We start from the raw sequence: 20,009 nt of genomic DNA on the forward strand, positions 1-20,009 counted from the left end.
GATAGGGAGGGGGTGTAGGGGCTGGAGGAGATTACAGAGATAGAGATCAGGGTAGGGACTAGGAGGGTATAGAGAGTGATGGAAGGCAGTTATTTCTATTCTGGGACATGTGCTGTTGTCATGTAACTGTCCTTAAGGCACACTGTCTGTTTGCTCCTGAATCTCCTGGAATGGCCAAGGTCAGTGAAAATGTCACAGAGATGCCTGGCGAACAGTGCCTGTGTTTCACTCCTCACCCCCACCCTGCATACTGCAGGCAGCCTGTGGTAGGGATACACTCGCGAGATGTGGTCAGTGCTTCCTGTTTACACTCTGCTGCTGGTCTAGGTCAGTGGAAGACAGCCAAACTGGTTTCTCAATGGTTACAGAGCCAGATAGCATCAACAACCTGCATTTCCAAAGCACCACTGGTGCAACACGATGTCCTGACTCACTTCCTTCGAATAAAATTTGGAGGTAAGACTACAATTTGGGCGGGTGACCAAACTCTTGGTCGGCGAGGTGGGTTCTTGAAGCATCTCAGAGGGGAAGAGTGAGCATTCAGGAGGGAGTCACGTCAGGACTGCTGGGGAAGGCCAGGAATAGGGGAACAGTGTGAGCTCAGAAGGACTGGGAGACCTCCAGAGAGAAGGAGGGATAAGGACAGGGTGGGACCTGAAAAAGAGGTGATCATCTGAAAAATCCAGAACTGTTTGACCAACATTAGAGTATTGGACAGTGAGCAGGGGGGAGATAGAGGGACCAGAGGGTGCCCAAGTCTGGGCACAGGCAGTGGGGATATGGAACGAGAAATGGGTTTGTAGAGAGTGGGAGTTGGAGAATGGAGTGTCATAGAGCAGCCAGGGCTGATGGTAACAAAGATACAGCTGATGGGGTCAGCAGGATGTGAGCTGACTCAGGGGGCAGAACATCTGCCTTGCTTTCACATTTAATATTGACATTTTAACAGGACTTTTGGATAAGTGCATGAATATGCAAGGAATGGAAGGGGTACATACCCAGGGCAGACAGAAAGGGTTAGTTTAATTTGGCATCACGTTGGGCACAGCACTGTGGGCTGAACGACCCGTTCCTGTGTTGTACAGTTCTATGTTCTCCCAACATTCCCATTCCTCCGAACTGCAGCCCGCGCACAGGGTCAACAGAGGTTTCTGATCTCGTGGATGGGTTAACGTGCTGCCTTCTGGGAGATGGGTTGATGGGTGTCCAACGTACAGATCCTGCACGGTCTTCAAAATCGATAGCGAGGTGGAGGGTGAGCGCACCCGGGAATTCCCAGCTCTCGCCCCCACCCACCCCCCCACCCCCCCACTCCCTTTTTGGCTGAAGCCACGAGCGGGTTACGGAATGGGAACAGAGCATACGGGAACCTTTCCAGGATGGGATTGGCCCAGCCCCTCCCTGTGGGGAGGTAGCCAGTGCTCAGAAAGTCAGGCGGGTCACGTCAATGGCCAACTGAGCTGAGGCTTTATTATCACATGATTACAGTGTGAAGTTCACACATCACCACTTAAGGCGCCATCTTAGGTACAAGGTACAGATCCTTCAGGACGAGTTCTTCAGAAAGATAAAATAGAAAAGTAAAGAAATAAAAAGTCCAGCCCCGTGGGAATAAATTAGAGAATAGAGAAATCTAAAATTCAGAAAGACAGCCCTTCCAACACAGTCCACGAAAGCAATCAGTCCCACTTTTTAACCAAGTGGTGATTGGCCAGGCAGGATTGGCCAGCAAGAGATTTATCTGCAAGAATGTCATTAGATTAGATTACTTACAGTGTGGAAACAGGCCCTTCGGCCCAACAAGTCCACACCGCCCCGCCGAAGCGTAACCCACCCATACCCCTACATCTACATCTACCCCTTACCTAACACTATGGGCAATTTAGCATGGCCAATTCACCTGACCTGCACATCTTTGGACTGTGGGAGGAAACCGGAGCACCCGGAGGAAACCCACACAGACACGGGGAGAATGTGCAAACTCCACACAGTCAGTCGCCTGAGGCGGGAATCGAACCCGGGTCTCTGGCACTGTGAGGCAGCAGTGCTAACCACTGTGCCACCGTGCCGCCCACAATGTCTCATTATCTGGTCTCACTGAGACACAGTTACCCATCCTCCCATTGTGCCTGTTCCATCTCTTTGACAGAGCAAGCTAACACACCCCCACAAATGACTCCTTTTCGATCTACATTTTTAAAAATCACTCACAGACCTCATTCCAAGCATACTGCAATATATAGGAGCAGAATTGGGCCATTCAACCCATCAGGTCTGTTCCGTCATTCAGAGAGTCATAGAGTCATACAGCATGGAAACAGACTCTTCAGTCTATCCCATCCATGCCGACCAAGTTTCCCAAACTAAACTCGTGCCATTTGCATGTGTTTTGCTCATACCCTTATTAACCTTTCCTATTCATGTCCCTATCCAAATGCCTTTTAAACGTTATAACTGTATCTTCATCTACCACTTCCTCTGGCAGCTCATTCCACACACAAACCACCCTCTGGATGAAAAAGCTGTCCCTTAGGTCCCTTTTAAATCTTGGCCCCTCTCACCTTAAACCTATGCCCTCTAGTTTTGAATCCCCACCCTAGGGAAAAGGCCTTTGCTATTCATTTTATCCATTCCCCTCATGGTTTTCTAAACCTCTATAACATCACTCTTCAACCTCCTGCACTCCAGTGAAAATAACTCCCAGCCTATCCAGCCTCTCCTTATAACTCAAACCCTCCATTCCAGACAACGTCCTGGTAAAACTTTTCTTAACCCTCTCCAATGTAATAATACCCTTCGCAAAGCAGGGTGACTAGAATTGTATAGAGTATCTAAAGGTGGCCTCACCAATGTTCAGTACAACTGCAATGTTCAATCCTGGCTGACATGTTTCTCAACCCCACTCTCCTGCCTTCTCACAGTAACCCTTGATCCCCTTATTAATCAGGAACCTGTCTGTCTCTGTCTTATACACACTCAATGACTTGGCCTCCACAGCTCTCTGTGGTAATGAGTTCCCGAGATTCCCCACCCTCTGGCTGAGGAAATTCCCCCCTCCTCTCAGTTCTAAAGGGTCATCCCTTCACCCTGAGGCTGTGCCCCCGGGTCCTAGTCTCTGGTACTGGTGGAAACATCTTCTCCACGTCCACACTATCCTCTCAGGATTCTGTAAGTTACAATCAGATTCCCCCTCACCCTTCTGAACTCCATCAAGTATAGATCCAGAGTCCTCAACCGCTCCTCATACGACAAGCCCTTCATCCCCGGCATCACTCTTGTAAACCTCCTCTGGACCCCCCCTCCAAGGCCAGCACATCCTTCCTTCGATATAGAGGTTTCCCAAAAACAGCAAGGCAGTCCCATGTTGCTAGATCATTGGTTGGTTCAGAGGCAGAGAGAAGACATTTAATAAGCTCTCACTACAATACATGGCCCGATTATTATCAAGCTGGGGATGTTGTGTTTCACCAGGATGAGATGAAGTTGAGTGGGTGAAGGTTTACGAGGAGCACCAACACTGAATTAGATGGGCTGAACGGCAAGTTTCCGAGCTGTAGACTCGGTATGATTCTGGGTGGTGGGCTTGGTAATCTGAGTTGTGCCCACTGTGAGGCGCCCGGGCACTCTATCCTATTCCAAAACCAGGTGACAGCAGAGGAGTCCATCAGAAAAAAAAACACATCAGTGCTTTTTAGCAGATGCTGCTGCAAATGAATTTTGCTGAGGTGAAGTCAATCATGTCTTGTAGATACAATCTCAAAGAGGTTACCACGTGTGCTGATAGATACAGTGGGGAGGAAATGGTGAGTGATTAAATCAACTGACTGAGCTTCCAGTTAATCTCAAAATGCAGGGAAACACCAGCCTCAGTAACAATCAAGCATTCAGCATTTGCAAGCCCTTGCACCATTCCCATTGCCTCAAATGATTGGTTAGACAACCTTCAGCTCATTAGGGAGACCAGAACACCATACGATGTAGGAGCAGATTTAGGTCATTCACCCTGTTGACTCTGCCTGCTATTTGATCATGGCCGAGATACTTTTCAATCCCGTTCTCCTGCCTTCTCCCCATAACCCTTGATCCCCATACTGATCAAGAACCTGTCTGTCTCTGTCTTAAACACACTCAGTGACTTGGCCTCCACAGCTCTCTGGGGCAATGAGTTCCCAAGACTCCCCCCACTCTGGCTGAAGAAATTCCTCCTCATCTCAGTTCTAAAGGGTCGTCCTTTCACCCTGAGGCTGTGCCCCCGGGTCCTAGTCTCTCCCACTCGTGGGAATATCTTCTCCATGTCTTCTCTATCCAGGCCTCTCAGTATTCTATAAGTATCAGTCAGATCTCCCTCATCCTTCTAAACTCTATGGAGTACAGACCCAGAGTCCTGAACCTCTCCTTATACTGCAAGCCCTTCATACCCAGAATTCTTGCAAACTTCCTCTGGACCCTCTCCAATGCCAGCTCATCCTTTCTTAGATACAAGGTACAAAACTGTTCACAATATTCCCAATGCGGTCTGACCAGAGCGTTATCCAGCCTCAGCAGTACATCCCTGTTCTTGTATTCTAACTCTCCTGAAATGTATGCGAACAATGCATCGGTATTGACCTTCTTAACAGTCCACTGAACCTGCACGTCCACCTTCAGAAAACCCTAAGCTAGGACTCCTCAGTCCTTGTGTGCTTCAGATTTCTGAAGCCTTTCCCCATTTATAAAATAGTCTACGCCTCTATTCTTCTTACTAAAGCGTATAATCTCACATTTTCCCACACTGTATTCCATCTCCCACTTTTTTGTCCACTCTCCCAGCCTGTCCAAGTCCATCTGCAGCCTCCCCCATTTCCTCAACGCTGTCTGTCCCTCCATATATCGTGGGTCATCTGCAAACTCAGTAACAATGCCCTCAGTTCCCTTGTCCAGACCGTTTAGTGTGGGAATATGAATAGTTGTGGTCCCACACGGGCCCCTCTGAGTCTCCACCAGTCACCAGCTGCCATCCTGAAAAAGATTCCCTTATCCCCACTCTATGCCTTCTGCCAGTCAGCCAATCCTCTATCCACATCAGTGATGCCTCCAGTTGGGATCTTCATCCCTCAGAAGGACACAGGTCCCACATGAAGCTCATATTCCAGGCTGGCATTCTCGGTGCAGTACCGAGGGAGTGCTGCACTGCCGTGGGCGCTGTCCTCCTAATGAGATGCTAAAGCACAGCTCTGTCTGTTCTCAGGTGGGTGTGAAGCAGACTTCTCAAAACGTCGTCCCACAGTGACACAATGGTGAGGATTGAAGTGTGTGACCTACTGTAAGTGAGGTAGAGGTCAGAGGGGGATGTTAAAGAAAACAGGGAGAGTGGTGGGGAAGAAGTGAGGATGGACTCTGTGGAAGTACGGGGCTTGTCTTTTGGAGCAGGTGCCCCGTTGTTCTAACTCCACCTGGGGTCACGACCCCCATTTTGGGACTCCCCGGATGTACCCGATTGAATGTCACTATTTGCTGTTAAATTCTTCCAACGTAGCGGGTTTTGAGAAGATTTGTAGCTCAGGTTGAGGTTCTGGATGTAGGTTTGCTCGCTGAGCTGGAAGATTCATTTCCAGACATTTCGTCACCATACTAGGTAACATCTTCAGTGGGCCTCAGGCGAAGCGCTGCTGATGGTTCCTGCCCGCTATTTACATGTTTGGGTTTCTTTGGGTTGATTATTTCATTTCCTGTGGTGATGCCATTTCCTGTTCTTTTCCTCAGGGGATGGTAGATGGGGTCCAAGTCAATGTGTTTGTTGGTAGAGGTCCAGTTGGAATGCCATGCTTCTAGGAATCCTCGTACGTGTCTCTGTTTGGTTTATCCTAGGATGGATGTGTTGTCCCAGTCGAAGTGTGTCCTTCCTCATCCGTATGTGAGGATACTAGTGAGAGAGGATCATGTTGTTTTGTGGCTAGTTGGTGTCCATATATCCTGGTGGCCAGTTTTCTGCCTGTTTTTCCGATGTAATGTTTGTTACAGTTCTTGCATGGTATTTTGTAAGTGACATTCGTTTTGCTTGTTGTCTGTATAGGGTCTTCCAAGTTCATTAGCTGTGGTTTTAGTGTGTTGGTGGGTTTGAGTAGTCTGGCGGTCATTTCTGAGATGTCTTTGATGTATGGGAGAGTAGTTAGGGTCTCTGGATGTGTTTTGTCTGCTCGTTTGGGTTTGTCACTAAGAAATCGGCGGACTGTGTTCACTGGGTACGCATTCTTTTTGAATACACTATCAGTGATTTTTCTCTGCTCTGCGAAGTTCCTCAGTGCTGCAGTGTGTGTTGACTCATTGAAATAATGTTCTGATGCAGCTCCATTTGTGGATGTTGGGATGATGGCTTCAGGATTTGGTCCGTATTTATTGTTTTCCTGTAGACACTGGTTTGAAGTTCCCCCATTGGCTGTTCACTCTGTGACATCGAAGAATGGCAGTTTTTTATTGAGTTCCTCTTTAGTGAATTTTATGCCAGTGAGGGTATTATTGATGGTCTTGAAAGTTTCCTCGAATTTGTTTCGTTTAGTGATGACAACAGTGTCATCCACGTAGTGGGCCCAGAGTTTGAGTTGGATGGTTGGCAGAGCTGTTTGTTTGAGTCTCTGCATTACCGCCTCTGCTAAGAACCCTAATATCGGAGATCCCATGGATGATCCGTTGGTTTGTCTGTAGGTCTTGTTATTGAAGGTGAAGTGGGTGGTAAGGCATAGGTCCACTAGCTTGACGATATTGTCCTTGCTGATGAGGTTGGTGGTGTTTGGTATATGTGTCTTTGGTTCTTCTAATAGTGTAGTCAGTGTTTCCTTGGCCAGGTTGATGTTGATGGATATGAACAGGGCTGTTACATCAAAGGACACCATTATTTCATCCTCTTCTCTCTTGGTGTCTTTGATTGTCTTCAGGAATTCTTGGGTGGAGTGGATGGAGTGGCGTGAGCCTTCTACTAAGTGTTTTAGTCTTTGATCTAGCTCCTTGGCCAGTCTGTAAGTTGCTGTTCCAGTACCATGATGAAATGCCAGTTTAGTTAGTTGTGCTCAATCCGACAGACCGATTTGAAACCACACCTTCAAAGTTAACAGAGTTCTCAGTTGTGCTGTCAAAGGGTGGTGGGTATCAACTGAAGTTTTGATTGTGCCCCTAAAATAGACACGGGCTGAAACTGTGGTCGGTGGGTGAAGAGGCACATGCTTGTCATGTGTGATTCTGTAAGTAAATATTTATAAAGGTGTGCAAAAATTATACCTAGCTCACCAACTGGCTCTTGGGAGTAGACAAAGTGCTACACATTGAGAGCAGACCAGACAATTCTCCTCTCAGTCATTATGGGAGTCTGCACTGCTATTTGGGCCTGAGATTGTCTAAGGTAGCTATCCTCCACTTATTGCATTTTACTGGAGAAATAAAGTCATAGAGTCATGGAAACGTACCCATCGGTCCAACCAGTCCGTGCCGATCATAATCCCAAACTAAACCAGTCCCACCTGCCTGCTCCTGGCCCCATATCCCTCCAAACCTTTCCTATTCATGGACTTATCCAAATGGCTTTTAAACGTTGTAACTTTACCCACATCCAACACTTCCTCAGGAAGTTCATTCCACGCACAAACTGCTCTCTGTGTAAAATAAATTGCCCCTCCCGCCACACAGCACTGAAGAGACCCATTAAGACTGCACCAACCTATCTCCACTCATCCCACTTCCCAGTACTTGGCTTTAATTTGCAGGCCATACCACAGTTTATACAGAATCCGGTTAGAGTTATAAGTTATAATTACGGCACAGATAGAGGCCATGCAGCCCTTCAAGTCGATGATAGCCCTTTGTTGAGCAATCCAGCTTGGTCTATTCCCATGCTCTACCCCTGCACGTCTATTCCTTTGAGAAAGATTGATCGCCTCTGATCCCACCGTCCTTGTAGAGATGGTCATTGTTACTCATGATATCAACAAGAAGATGTCTTCACATCACACCCACCCACCCCATATTACTCACCACGAAATCCGAGTTTCCTGGTCAGCGCATGGGGACACCTTTTCTTTGTCTACCTCACATAAGCCTGGCACACTCTTGTGCACAGATCAACTAGGCAGAAGGGAGGACTGCAGATGCTGGAGATTAGACTCAAGATTAGAGTGGTGCTGGAAAAGCACAGCAGGTCAGGCAGCATCCGAGGAGTAGGGAATTCAACCTTTCAAGCAAGCCTGAAACATCAATTTTCCTGCTCCTCGGATGCTGCCTGACCTGCTGTGCTTTTCCAGCACCACTCTAATCTACACTCTAGTGCACCTCAGTCTAACAGAGTCATAGAGCTGTACAGCATGGAAACAGAGCCAACCAAATATCTGAAATTAATCTTGTCCCACTTGTCAGCAGCTGGCTCACATCCCTGTAAACCCTTCCTGGACCCATCCAATTTTATGTCAAACTCCTTTGCTCTGAGCAGGACAACTGCAGCTTCTCCAGCCAGACTATGTGGACCTCCCATCCCTGACGACATTCGGGGAAAAGACTCCTGCTTCCTGTTTACCGTGAAATCGTCTTAGTTTGCTAGGAGGCCCTTCATAATTAAGGGCAGCGCGGTGCCTCAATGATTAGCCCTGTTGCCTCACAGCGCCAGGGACATGAGTTCAATTCCGGCCTCGGGCGTCTGTCTGTGTGGAGTTTATACATTCTCCCCATGTCTGTGTGGGTTTCCTCCGGGTGCTCCAGTTTCCTCCCACAGTCCAAAGATGTGCAGGCCAGGTGAATTGGCCATGCTAAATTGCCCATAGTGTTAGGTGGATTAGTCAGAGGGAAATGGGTCTGGGTTGGTTACATATTGGAGGGCCAGTGTGGACCTGTTGGGCCGAAGGGCCTGTTTCCACACTGTAGGGAATCTAATCTAATAATGGAGGGGTTTCACCACCCCCTCAGCTCATAGCCTCATTCCTGATGAAGGGCTTTTGCCCAAAATGTTGATTCTAAGATTTACAAGGATGTTGCCAGGGTTGGAGGATCTGAGCTACAGGGAGAGGCTGAACAGGCTGGGGCTGTTTGCCCTGGAGCGTCGGAGGCTGAGGGGTGACATTATAGAGGTTTACAAAATTATGAGGGGCATGGATAGGATAAATAGACAAAGTCTTTTCCCTGGGGTGGGGGAATCCAGAGCTAGAGGGGCATAGGTTTAGGGTGAGAGGGGAAAGATATAAAAGAGGCAACTTTTTCACGCTGAGGGTGGTACGTGTATGGAATGAGCTGCCAGAGGAAGTGGTGGAGGCTGGTACAATTACAACATTTAAGAGGCATTTGGATGGGTATATGAATAGGAAAGGTTTGGAGGGATATGGGCCAGGTGCTGGCAGGTGGGACTAGATTGGGTTGGGATATCTGGTTGGCATGGACGGGTTGGACCGAAGGGTCTGTTTCCCTGCTGTACATCTCTCTGACTCTATGCTGCCTGACCTGCTGTGCTTTTCCAGCACCACCCTCTCAACGTTGAACTCCAGCATCTGCAGTCTTCACGTTCCCCTCCGATGGAAACACTGCCACCAGTTTGCAGGCTGAAGTGGCACTGCCTCCAGGCACACGAGCAAATGCAACAACCTTTTACCTCAGAAAGGCGCCCTCCCCCTCAGTCTCACACGTTTCTTTCTCAGACGTTGCTGTGTGCACTAATAACACACAACATGCCTGCAGAGCCAATCTCACAGCAGACGAGACAAGCAACTTGAGTAACCACATTACTCGTGAGTGATGTTACAACAGCTTAGCTAATGCGAGAGAGGACAACCAGTCAGATCCCAAATTCCCGCAGCAAGAGGTTTTGGCAAAAAGATGAACTGGTGTTAAATTTATCACGTTCATCAGCCGAATCAAATTGGGTCTCAATCCAGGATGTCTCTGAGTGCTCACTGACTATTCAGTGGCTGGAGCCCACACGTCCTTATAGATACTTCCCCCTGAAACTACTCCAGGACTTAACAAGTTCAGGGAAATACAAAACTCATCAAAGGCAGAGCTGACAAAGCAAGATCACAAAGGAGGAACTGGTGTCTTTCACAAGCTGAGGCTGACTGGAGTGACTTCCAGGAAATGATGTCGTTTCAAAGTGCTGCCACAGTTGTCAAGAAGTCTGATAGCCACAACAAGATCTCCACCCAAACTACTGTGTGCTCACGCACCAGATCATCTTTACCCATTAGGCTGCTCCTGGGACGATGGAAGAACTCCTGTCACTTGGGAGAAATCATTGCCAAACAAGGTTGCGGGGGGTTTGGGGTGGACTCATGGTGGGGGGAGAGAAACACTGGCATTTGTGGAGTTCACAACAAATATGGTGATGGGGAGGGGGTTGTGGAGTCTCAAGGCATTTTGGGAGTATGCAGAACGGCATGGGGGGGGGGGGTTATTGACCACGACCCCACTCACTGGTCTCCACCGCAGGATCATGGAGGACCAGGATGGGGGTTATTTAGGTGTAATGGTGGGGTTCAGGGACAGGGAGGACAGCCATTGGTGTTGTTCGATGCGATGGGTCTCCACATTGGGGGGGGTGGGATAGGGATGGATGGAAATGGGCTGCTGGGGTAGTACAAGGTAGAAAGGCTGAACAGTCACTGGACTCGAAAAGTTGTCTCGGTTTTCTCTCTCCACAGACAATACCAGACCCTCCAACAATTTCTGTTTTTGACCATATTGGTTCCTGGCCTGTGTGTGATGTTCGTCTACTGGATTATGACAAACTGCTGGTCTCCAGTGAGCATTGGGTGGGTGCAGGGTGTTGGTGATCTAGGGATAGCATGTAGACTGTATGCCCTGGTGATTAGACAGTGGGTGTATGTGCCAGGGGGTGGGATGGGCGCTGTGGCTTTGTGGCTGCTATATTCTACTGCATTGCCAACGAGACGGATCGCCAACGCTTATCTGGGTTCACAGTGGCCTTTTTTAAAGAAGACGCGGAGTTTTAGCAGCAACGCGGTGAGTGCTGAATGGGGCTGGGATCAGGACAGGGGGGGGTGGGTCACCATAAGTGGTCGGGTAGTTACTGAGGTATGTTCGGTAAGGCACGTCAGGAAAACACATAGGGCTCCACAACAAGAACACCCCAACCTCCCCCGGAAAAAAACATTGATGATACTGACACTTGGCTAAAAATAAAATGTGAGATTCCTCCTCACACTTCTCAGTTTGGTATCTCTGGTCCTGGTAAACAATGAATACAGGCTCCTCACAAACCCACTTCTTCTCACAGATTGTTTTGTTTCATTAATAATATCACATTAGGGTACTTGTTCACGATGTTCGGAAGCAACATAAAAATTAGCAAAGCTCATGCTAAAAAACTTACCGTCTCTCAATCAGGGATCAAACTGACTTCCACAACCTCGGTTAGAAGTCAATTGCCAGCAATTATTTCATGAAAAAAAACTTCTGCCATCAATCGTAGGTCTGTTCCATTGCCCTCACTATCTCCATTGAGCTTAATAATTAGTTCTGTGGTAAATTAAGAAAGGTGATGGTTTGCACGCCTACAGTGCCCACACCTCATCTTCTGCCTGGGCAGCCTACAACCTGGAGGATTCAACACTGAGTTCTTCAATTCCAAATAATTTCCCTCCCCATTCCCCGATTCCCTTCCCAGCCCCTCCCCCTCCCTTCCACTGCTCCCTGCTGCCAACCGGATTCATTCCACCCATTGACCAACCAGGTCGTACCCTCTACCTGTCTTCAACCTATCCCCAACTCACCACCCTGCCCCCGCCAGCCCCTTTATCTGCAGCTCCCCACACCCACCCCCCTGTCCCGAAGAAGGGTTATAGCCGAAATGTTGACCTCTCCACCTCCTGATGCTGCATGACTTGCTGTGTTCTTCCGGTCTCCTGCCTGGATATCTTTGGATTCCAGCATCTGCAGTTTTCTTTTTAAACTCTCACCCTCAGAATGCACTTCTGAGGTATTGTAATGTGGGAGGTTCAGCAGTCAATGTGCAGGCAGTAAACGCCAATACGATAATGACAAAATATTCTCAGGATTTTAAATGAGATAAAAATTGACCAGGACACCAGGGAGAAATCGATTGCTGTCTTTAAATTTTGCTACGGGATTTTTTAAAGTCCATTTTCTTAGCCAGATGATGTCTAGTTTATGTTTCTCATTCAGACAGCAGTACCCTGCAGTGTGCCAAACTCCCTAGGTACTGCAGTGAGATCAGGAGCTGAGGTATGAGTGGCTCAGTGATAAGCAATACTGCCTCACAGTACCAGGGACTCAGGTTCAATTCCTGCCTCAGGTGACTGTCCGTGTGAAGTTTGCACATTCTCCCCCGTGTCTGCATGGGTTTCCTCCCACAGTCCACAGATGTGCAGGTCAGGTGAATTGCCCATAGTGTTAGGTGTATTAGTCAGGAGTAAATGGAGGGCAATGGGTCTGGGTGGGTTACTCTTTGAAGGGTTGGTGTGGACTTGTTGGGCCAAAGGGCCTGTTTCCATACTGGAGGGAATCTAATCATATTGCCTCTCCTCATCCTCTGGAGCAGTGGTTTAACCCAGCACCTTCTGACTCACAACTGAAAGCAACATGTACAGAGTCATGGCTGAATGAAACCAAGAAAGGGTATGCAACCATCTCTGTCTTCTCTTAGACTGTCTATTGTAATTGTTTTTTTAACCTCTTGTTTGACTACTTTTGAAGTTAAATGGACATTTTGTTATTTAGTCCCTCTCCACACAGTTCCATTCTCGAACACTCGGAATCTCTTCCCATTTATTCATGTTGCTGGCTGGGTCAACATTAATTGCCTGTTCCTACTTGCTCTGGAGTGCTGGTGGGGAGCTCCACCCTACAATTATGATGGTCCAGGCAGCATAGGAACACCCACAATGCTATTAAAGAGGGCATTCCAGGATTTTGACCCAGCAACAGTGAAGGAACAGCGATATATCTCGAAGTCAGGACGGTGAGTGGCTTGGAGGGGAACTTGCAGGGGGTGGTGTCCCCATGTATCTGCTGCTCTTCTAGTGGGAAGTGGTCATGGGATTGTAATAAGAGTGCAACACTGCAGTACATCTTGTGCATGAGTGCACAAGTGGTGAATGCTGAATGTGGTGGATAGGGTGTTAATCAAGCTGTTTGCTTTGCCCTGAATGATGTCAAACCTCTTGAGTGTTGTTGGATCTGCACCCATCCAGGCCAGTGGGGAGTATTCCATCACACTCCTGACTTGCTCCTTATTGATGGTGAACAGGCTTTGGGGAGTCAGAAGGTGAGTCATTCGTTGCAAGATTCCTAGCTTCTAACCCACTCTTGTCGCTGTTGTGTTCATGTGGCTTCTTTCCTGATGAAGGGCTTTGGCATGAAACATCAATTTTCCTGCTCCTGAGATGCTGCCTGACCTACTGCGCTTTTCCAGCACCACGCTCTCAACTCTAATCTCCAGCATCTGCAGTCCTCATCTTCGCTTATTTATGTGGCTAGTCCAGTTGAGTTTCTGGTCAATAGTAACTCCCTGCATGTTGATGTTAGGAGATTCAGTGATGGTAACACCATTGAATGTCAAGGGGTGATGATTAGTTTCTCTCTGATTGGAGACGGTCATTGGCTGGCATATGTCTGGTATCAGTAATGCTTGTTTTTGTGGTGTACCCCCAATTGATCTTCAAGATTTCCCTCACGCATTAGCCATCGCTAAGCTTCTACCTTAGCCCTTACCTCAGCCTCAGTCGTCCCCTTGACCCAATATCATTTTCCTAACTTGCTTGATGATCTTCAAATACTCAGCTGGCGTTGCAACCGATTCCTGTTATCTAACTATTTCACTGCTCTCATACTCTCAACCACGCAAGTTCAACTTTTTCACACAGAGGGTGGTTTGTATGTGAAATAATCTGCCAGAGGAAGTGGTAGATGTCGGTATAGTTACAGCATTTAAAAGATATTTGGACAGAAACATGAACAGGAAAGAGTTAGAGAGATATAGGCCAAATGCAGGCAAATGGGACTAGTTTAGTTTTGGAAACCTGGAGAAGGTTGGACCAAAGGGTCTGTTTCCATGCTGCCTGATTCTATGACTGACTGGATTCCGTTCCAGAGGTTGTGATGGGAAGGATGATCTCTGGGTTGCATCCAGGGCTTATATTGCAGTTGCACTGACTGTCTTCTGAAGGCTTCAGTGAATTTAGCTTGGGAAGTCAGCTTCTTACGAACAACCTAATTTCGCTGTTGTTTTTTTTTTAGCCAGATGAAAAGTTGCTGATGAAAGAATGAATGTGCCAGGGCGGGGAAGTCCCACTCTCGATCACGTCAGAGTAATACCAGACAGAAGACCAATCGGCCCATTGAACCTGGGCTGATGAACTCATCCTTCCCCCCCCCCCCATTCGTTCCCCATTGCGGTTTGTTTTTAATCAAATATTGACCTAAGTCCGTTTTTCGTATTGAAACTACAATTGGCAGAATTCTTTCAGGTAGCACTTCTGAGACCATAACCCACTGAACAAGCCAATCATCTCCCTTGCTGCTTCTCCCACAGTAAATCTGTGCACCCGACCCTCTCACCGCCAAGGGCAAACATTTTCTTTGCATTTACTCAATCGAAACCACTCATAATCCTGGACGTCATTATCAAATGTCCTCAGTCTGCTCTCTTCTAAGGAGAAAGTGAGGACTGTGGAGCTGGAGATCAGTCGAAACATGTAGCGCTGGAAAAGCACAGCAGGTCAGGCAGCATCTGACGGAACCTGACCTGCTGTGCTTTTCCAGCACCACACTTTCTGACTGTATTCTAAGGAGACCAACATTAGATGCTCCAGTATCTCTACATCATTCAGCTTCTTCATCCCTGGTACTCAAGGTTAGAGTGGGAGTGGGCAATTCAGCCCATTGAGTCTGCTCTACCACGCAATGAGAACCTGACTGATCTGATCATCCTCAACTCCACTTTGTTGCTGGTTCCCCCCATTACTCTCAAATCCCTCACTGACTAAAACATCTCAGCCTTGATGCCGTTTAATGACCCAGCCCTCTGCGGTAAAGTATTCCACAGATCCACCACCCTTCCCTCCTCATCTTTGTCTTAAATGTGTCTTATCCTGAAATTCTCCCCTTTGCTCCGAGCTTCTCCCACAAGGGGAAACACCGCTCCATGCCTCCCCTGTCAAACCCCCTAAGAATCGGGGTATGTTTCATTAAGATCTGCTGTCATCCTTCGAAAGTCCAAACTACGCAAACTCTCCCTCAAAATAGGGTCCCTCAGGGACCAGCTGAATGAACCTTCTCTGGACTGTCTCCAACGCCAGTACATCTTCCTATTTCTATCCTCAGGATTCCAATGGTAGTGGTCCAATCAGTTTCTGAGGCACTCTACCCAATGACATGACATCTACTCACAACAATCCTCCAGCAGTGTAAGCTGACATTGTGTACTGGTAATACCTCTGAGACCCACCATTGATTAGCCTCGGTGGGACAGAAACTCTGTGAGGAGTCCACCTCCTCCTCCAGTGACCCTGATGAGAAGGGTTGGCATGCATGGAGTTAATGCCAACAACCTACAATGTGCCAGCTTCCCCTTTTCATTCTTTCACGGCCTGTGGGTACCAATGGCAAGACCACATGAGGGACATAGACAGGGAGAAACCTTTCCCGGCTGATGAAGGTATCAGTGACCGGGGGCACAGATTGAAGGTAAGGGGCGGGAGGTTTCGAGGGGATGTGAGGAAATAGTTGCTTGCCGCACCAGAGTGGTGGGGAATCGGGAACTCACCGCCTGGGAGGGGAGGAGAGTCAAGAACCCTCATCACAATTAAAGGAGAATTTAGATGCCAAGGTATCCAAGACTATAGGTGAAGTGCTGGAAAATGAGATGGGAATAGTCAGGTAGTTGGTTTTGACTGACACAGACTTGATGGACCTTTCTCTGTGCTGTACATCTCTACGACTCCACAGACATTACTCAATATGTGTTGTCCACTAATTTATAATATCCTGTGGGATAGCTACCACTGGATTAAAGAGCTATTCCCCATTGGAAATTCAGTTATGTAATCACTACGGTGTGGAAACTGGCCATTTGGCCCAACCTGACCCTCCGAAAACTAACCCACCCGGACCAATTCCCCTGATCGATGCACCTAATCTACACATCCCTGAACACCATTGCCAATTTACCATGGCCAATTCACCCCAACCAGGGCATCTTTGGAGTGTGGGAGGAAACCCACACAGACACGGGGAGAATGTGCAAACTCCACACAGTCAATAACCCGAGGCTGGAATCAAACCCAGGACCCTGGTATTGTGAGGTAGTAGTGCTAACCATTGGGCCACCATGTTGCCCTAGAAATCATGGAATCCCTACAGTGTGAAAGCATGCCATTCGGCCCACCGAGACCACACCAGCCCTCCAAAGTGCATCCCAAACCCCTTACCCTATCTCTGTCACCTTGCATTGCCTATGGTCGATCCACCTAACCTACACAATTTAATCTCACCGAATAAAAAAAATTTAATTTTCATCGAAGGGATGTGGGTGTCATTGATTGGGTCAGCATTTCTTACTCATCCCTAATTGCCCCTTGAATGGAGAGGCTGGCTAAGGCATGTCAGAGGGCTGTGGGTCTGGAGCCACGTGCAGGTCAGGATGCCACGGTGACATCAGTGACTCAGATGGGTTGACATGATGGTCAATAATATCTTTATGCCCACCATCACTGAGGCCAGCTTTCTATTCCAGATTTCTGAGTGGAATTAAAACCCCAGCAGCTGCCATGCTGGGAAGTCAACCCTGGTCGCCATGGACGTTAGCCTCTGGGTTACTTTACCACTGTGTCACCACCTCCACTGTTCCTGTCCTAGAGCTAGCTGAGGACCAGCTGGTGCCTCTGAGGCAGAAGGTTCACAGCCCATTTTAGAAACAAGGGGATGGCACTATTTCCAGTATGGGTATTGATGGGTCAAATGGCCTCCTTGTGCTGCTTCCTTCTATGGTTCAGCATAAACCCCATGTTGAACCTGAAGTGCAGTGTGAAGGGGGTGCCACAAGCAATTTCTTTCACATGAGACATAAAAGCCAGACACATCGTAAGGAGAATGCGACAGGTCCCAGGGCACCATTTGGGGAAGAGCAGACGATTTCTCCCCATTGCCTTGCCCAATATTCATCCCTCCCCCAACATCAAACCACGAAACCGATAAATTGGTCATTTACCACATTGCTCTTTGGGATAGCTTGCTGTGCACAAGTAGACTCCTTCCAAAACAACAGGGACAGCACTTGGAAAAAAAAGCATTTCAATGGTTGTAGAGTGCTTTGGGACATTCTGAGATCATGGGAGGTGCTATATAAATGCAAGCCTTTTTCTTCCTTTAACCTATCAGGAACATGTATACGTTCATGGAAAATGTTGGCTATCCCAGATAAACAAAACTAAATTTTCCGTCTTTCTTGAAACCTAAAAGTTCAATCTTCACAAAATATCCATTAACGCCATTGGACAAGATGGACCCATTTTAGTTCCAAACCTGTTGGTTGGAATCTAGAGAGAGGTAAATAAACAGCGCCCGTTCATTAGATGCAGAATCCCTACAGAATGGAAGCAGACTATTTGGCCCATCAAGTCCACACTGACCCTCCGAAGACCATCCCACCCAGCCCCACCCCAACCCATGGCATGGTGGCTCAGTGGTTAGCACTGCTGCCTCACAACACCAGGGTCCCAGGTTTGATTCCAGCCTAGGGCGACTGTCTGTGTGGAGTTTACACACTCTCCCAGTGTCTGTGTGGGTTTCCTCCCACAGTCCAAAGATGTGCAGGTCCAGGTGAATTGTCCATGCTAAATTGCCCGTTGTGTTGGGTGCTTTAGTCAGAGGGAAATGGGTCTGGGTGGGTTACTCTTCAGATGTTGGTATGAACTGGTTGGGCCAAAGGGCCTGTTTCCACACTGTAGGGAATCTGATCTAAGCCCGCATATGCCATGGTTAACCCACCTAGCCTGCACACCCCTGGACACCATGGGGTAACTTAGCATGGCCAATCCACCCTAACCTGCACATCTTTGGACTGTGGGAGGAAACCGGAGCACCCGCAGGAAACCCAGGGAGACATTGCAATTAGGCAAATTCTATTGATAATTGATCCGTTGCTTGGCAAATTCCTTTGCTGGAGTAAAGTCTTATGACTTATTAATGTAGGTTCCTCTCAGATTTTCTCCAGACATCCAAAGTAATTTATGAAGGGAAATTTTTTTTTTGAACTGAGGTGGGTGGTTGGAACTATTTCCAACTTGTATAGTTTACTCAGCTAAACAATGCTACGGTTTGGAGTGAGTTTTTAAAAAAAAACGTTGTTTCTCTCTTAAGTTAAGCTTCCCTGTGTAAAAGCAGCACAGCCAAAGGGGAGGAGAGAGTTCTCGCCTCTGCTGAACGATGAGTGCTGAGGGTTGGGTCAGCGAGCACAGAATTGTCACTCACCTTGCTGTGCCCCACAGAAAAGCCAACGCTTCAAGCCCATCTTGCTCTGTCGTTGTTGCATCTCGGTCTTGTTGCTCCCAGGGTCGGGTGTCACACTCGGTGCGCTCAGAGCCCTCGGAGTGTGTGAGAGTCTCTCCCACGACCACCGCTGGTGCTGCCTTTGCAAAGCACCAGCCTCTCCCTGTCTGCCCCGAAACCCGGGTGGTGTCTCTCTCTCTCTCCTCTCTCTCTCTCTTCCCCACGACGCTCTGATCTTTTGCGACGCAGAGTAGCGAGTATCAGCTTCAGTGTAACTGACAGCCAACCAACTTCACCGGTCACATGACCACGTCAGTCTGATTCAAAGAAAGCATTCCGACCTGAACATTGTCATCTGTCTACCTTCTTAACATCCTGTTTGCAAAAAATCAAATTTCCCCTGTTTCACACCAAGATTGTATGTGCTTCTTAGACTGGCGATAAGCCGTGCAATTGTCAGCTTGCCAGCTAAGTTCGGCAGGGACTATAGAACGGTACGGAACTGAAGGAAGACATTCAGCTCGTCAGCCTCTGCTAACTCTTTGAAGAAATTCTCCAATGAGTCCCACTCAAAACGGCAGTCCCAGCACCCCGCTATTTCCACATCAGCCTGCAAACCCACTCTTCATCAGGGCCCACCCCCTCTACTCTATCCCTGCAACCCTGCATTCCCCCCTAAGCTGCACATTTTTCAACAGTGAGAGGAAACCAGAGGAATCCCACGCAGGTACGGAGAGAATGTGCACACTCCACACAGACAGTCACCTGGGGGTGGAATTGAACAGCTGTCCCTGACACTGTGAGGCAGCAGTGCTAACCACTGAGCTGCCCATTCTGAGATAGCAGGGGCTTTAATTAGTTCTTCTGGGTTTATGCTTCAAATTCAGATGGCCTGTACAACTCACAGCGCATGACAAAAAAAATCACCTTCCACTCTGGTTACTGTGTGAATTATATAAACCTTCAATAGTGCTCATTCTCAGAGCCAGTACAGGCAGTGACAGAATAAATGGCCTCCTTCACTATTGTAACCATTCTGTGGTTTTGTGTTTTCCAGCTGTCCTGCCTGTGAGAAATGAAGCTCACTCACTTTAATAATTTCAGTCCGAGACAAGATCTGAAGCAGCAATTATATATTTCCTTAAGACCATAAGACATAGGAGTGGAAGTAAGGCTATTCGGCCCATCGAGTCCACTCCACCATTTAATCATGGCTGATGGGCATTTCAACTCCACTTACCCACATTCTCCCCGTAGCCCTTAATTCCTTGTGACATCAAGAATTTATCAATCCTTCACATAGTTTTCATTCTTGTTAACTCAGCTCTTGGCTGAAACAATTATACACTGGTGCGAGTTCATTTACCTTGTATAAGTAATCATAATTGCAGAAGTAACACTGCTTTACCTATATCCCACCTGCCATTATATACAGTTCCCCCTTAATGACTCTCTTGGAGCCATCCTCAATGTTGAACGTTCCTGTTTTGCATCCCCTTAACATCCCATGCTCTGAAGAGAATTCTCTCAGCTCCTCC

General features: G+C 47.8%; 1 protein-coding gene across 2 annotated transcripts in view; it reads right to left on the bottom strand.

Moving 5' to 3' along the window:
- The window catches only part of LOC140468149 (ras GTPase-activating protein nGAP-like), a 94,012-nt gene that overhangs the window by 39,808 nt on the left and 34,195 nt on the right, over positions 1–20,009 (bottom strand). The window contains exon 1 of one of the 2 annotated variants that reach the window (XM_072564355.1): positions 18,454–18,654. The exons of the other annotated variant lie outside the window; for it this stretch is intronic. Within the exon in view, the coding sequence (XP_072420456.1) occupies positions 18,454–18,514 (61 nt within the window). The 5' untranslated portion in view covers positions 18,515–18,654. Of the gene's footprint in view, positions 1–18,453; positions 18,655–20,009 lie in introns of those variants that run through there. 2 annotated transcript variants of the gene reach the window in all.

This window comes from Chiloscyllium punctatum, chromosome 46 (genome assembly GCF_047496795.1).
Source record: "Chiloscyllium punctatum isolate Juve2018m chromosome 46, sChiPun1.3, whole genome shotgun sequence".
Classification (NCBI taxonomy): domain Eukaryota; kingdom Metazoa; phylum Chordata; class Chondrichthyes; order Orectolobiformes; family Hemiscylliidae; genus Chiloscyllium; species Chiloscyllium punctatum.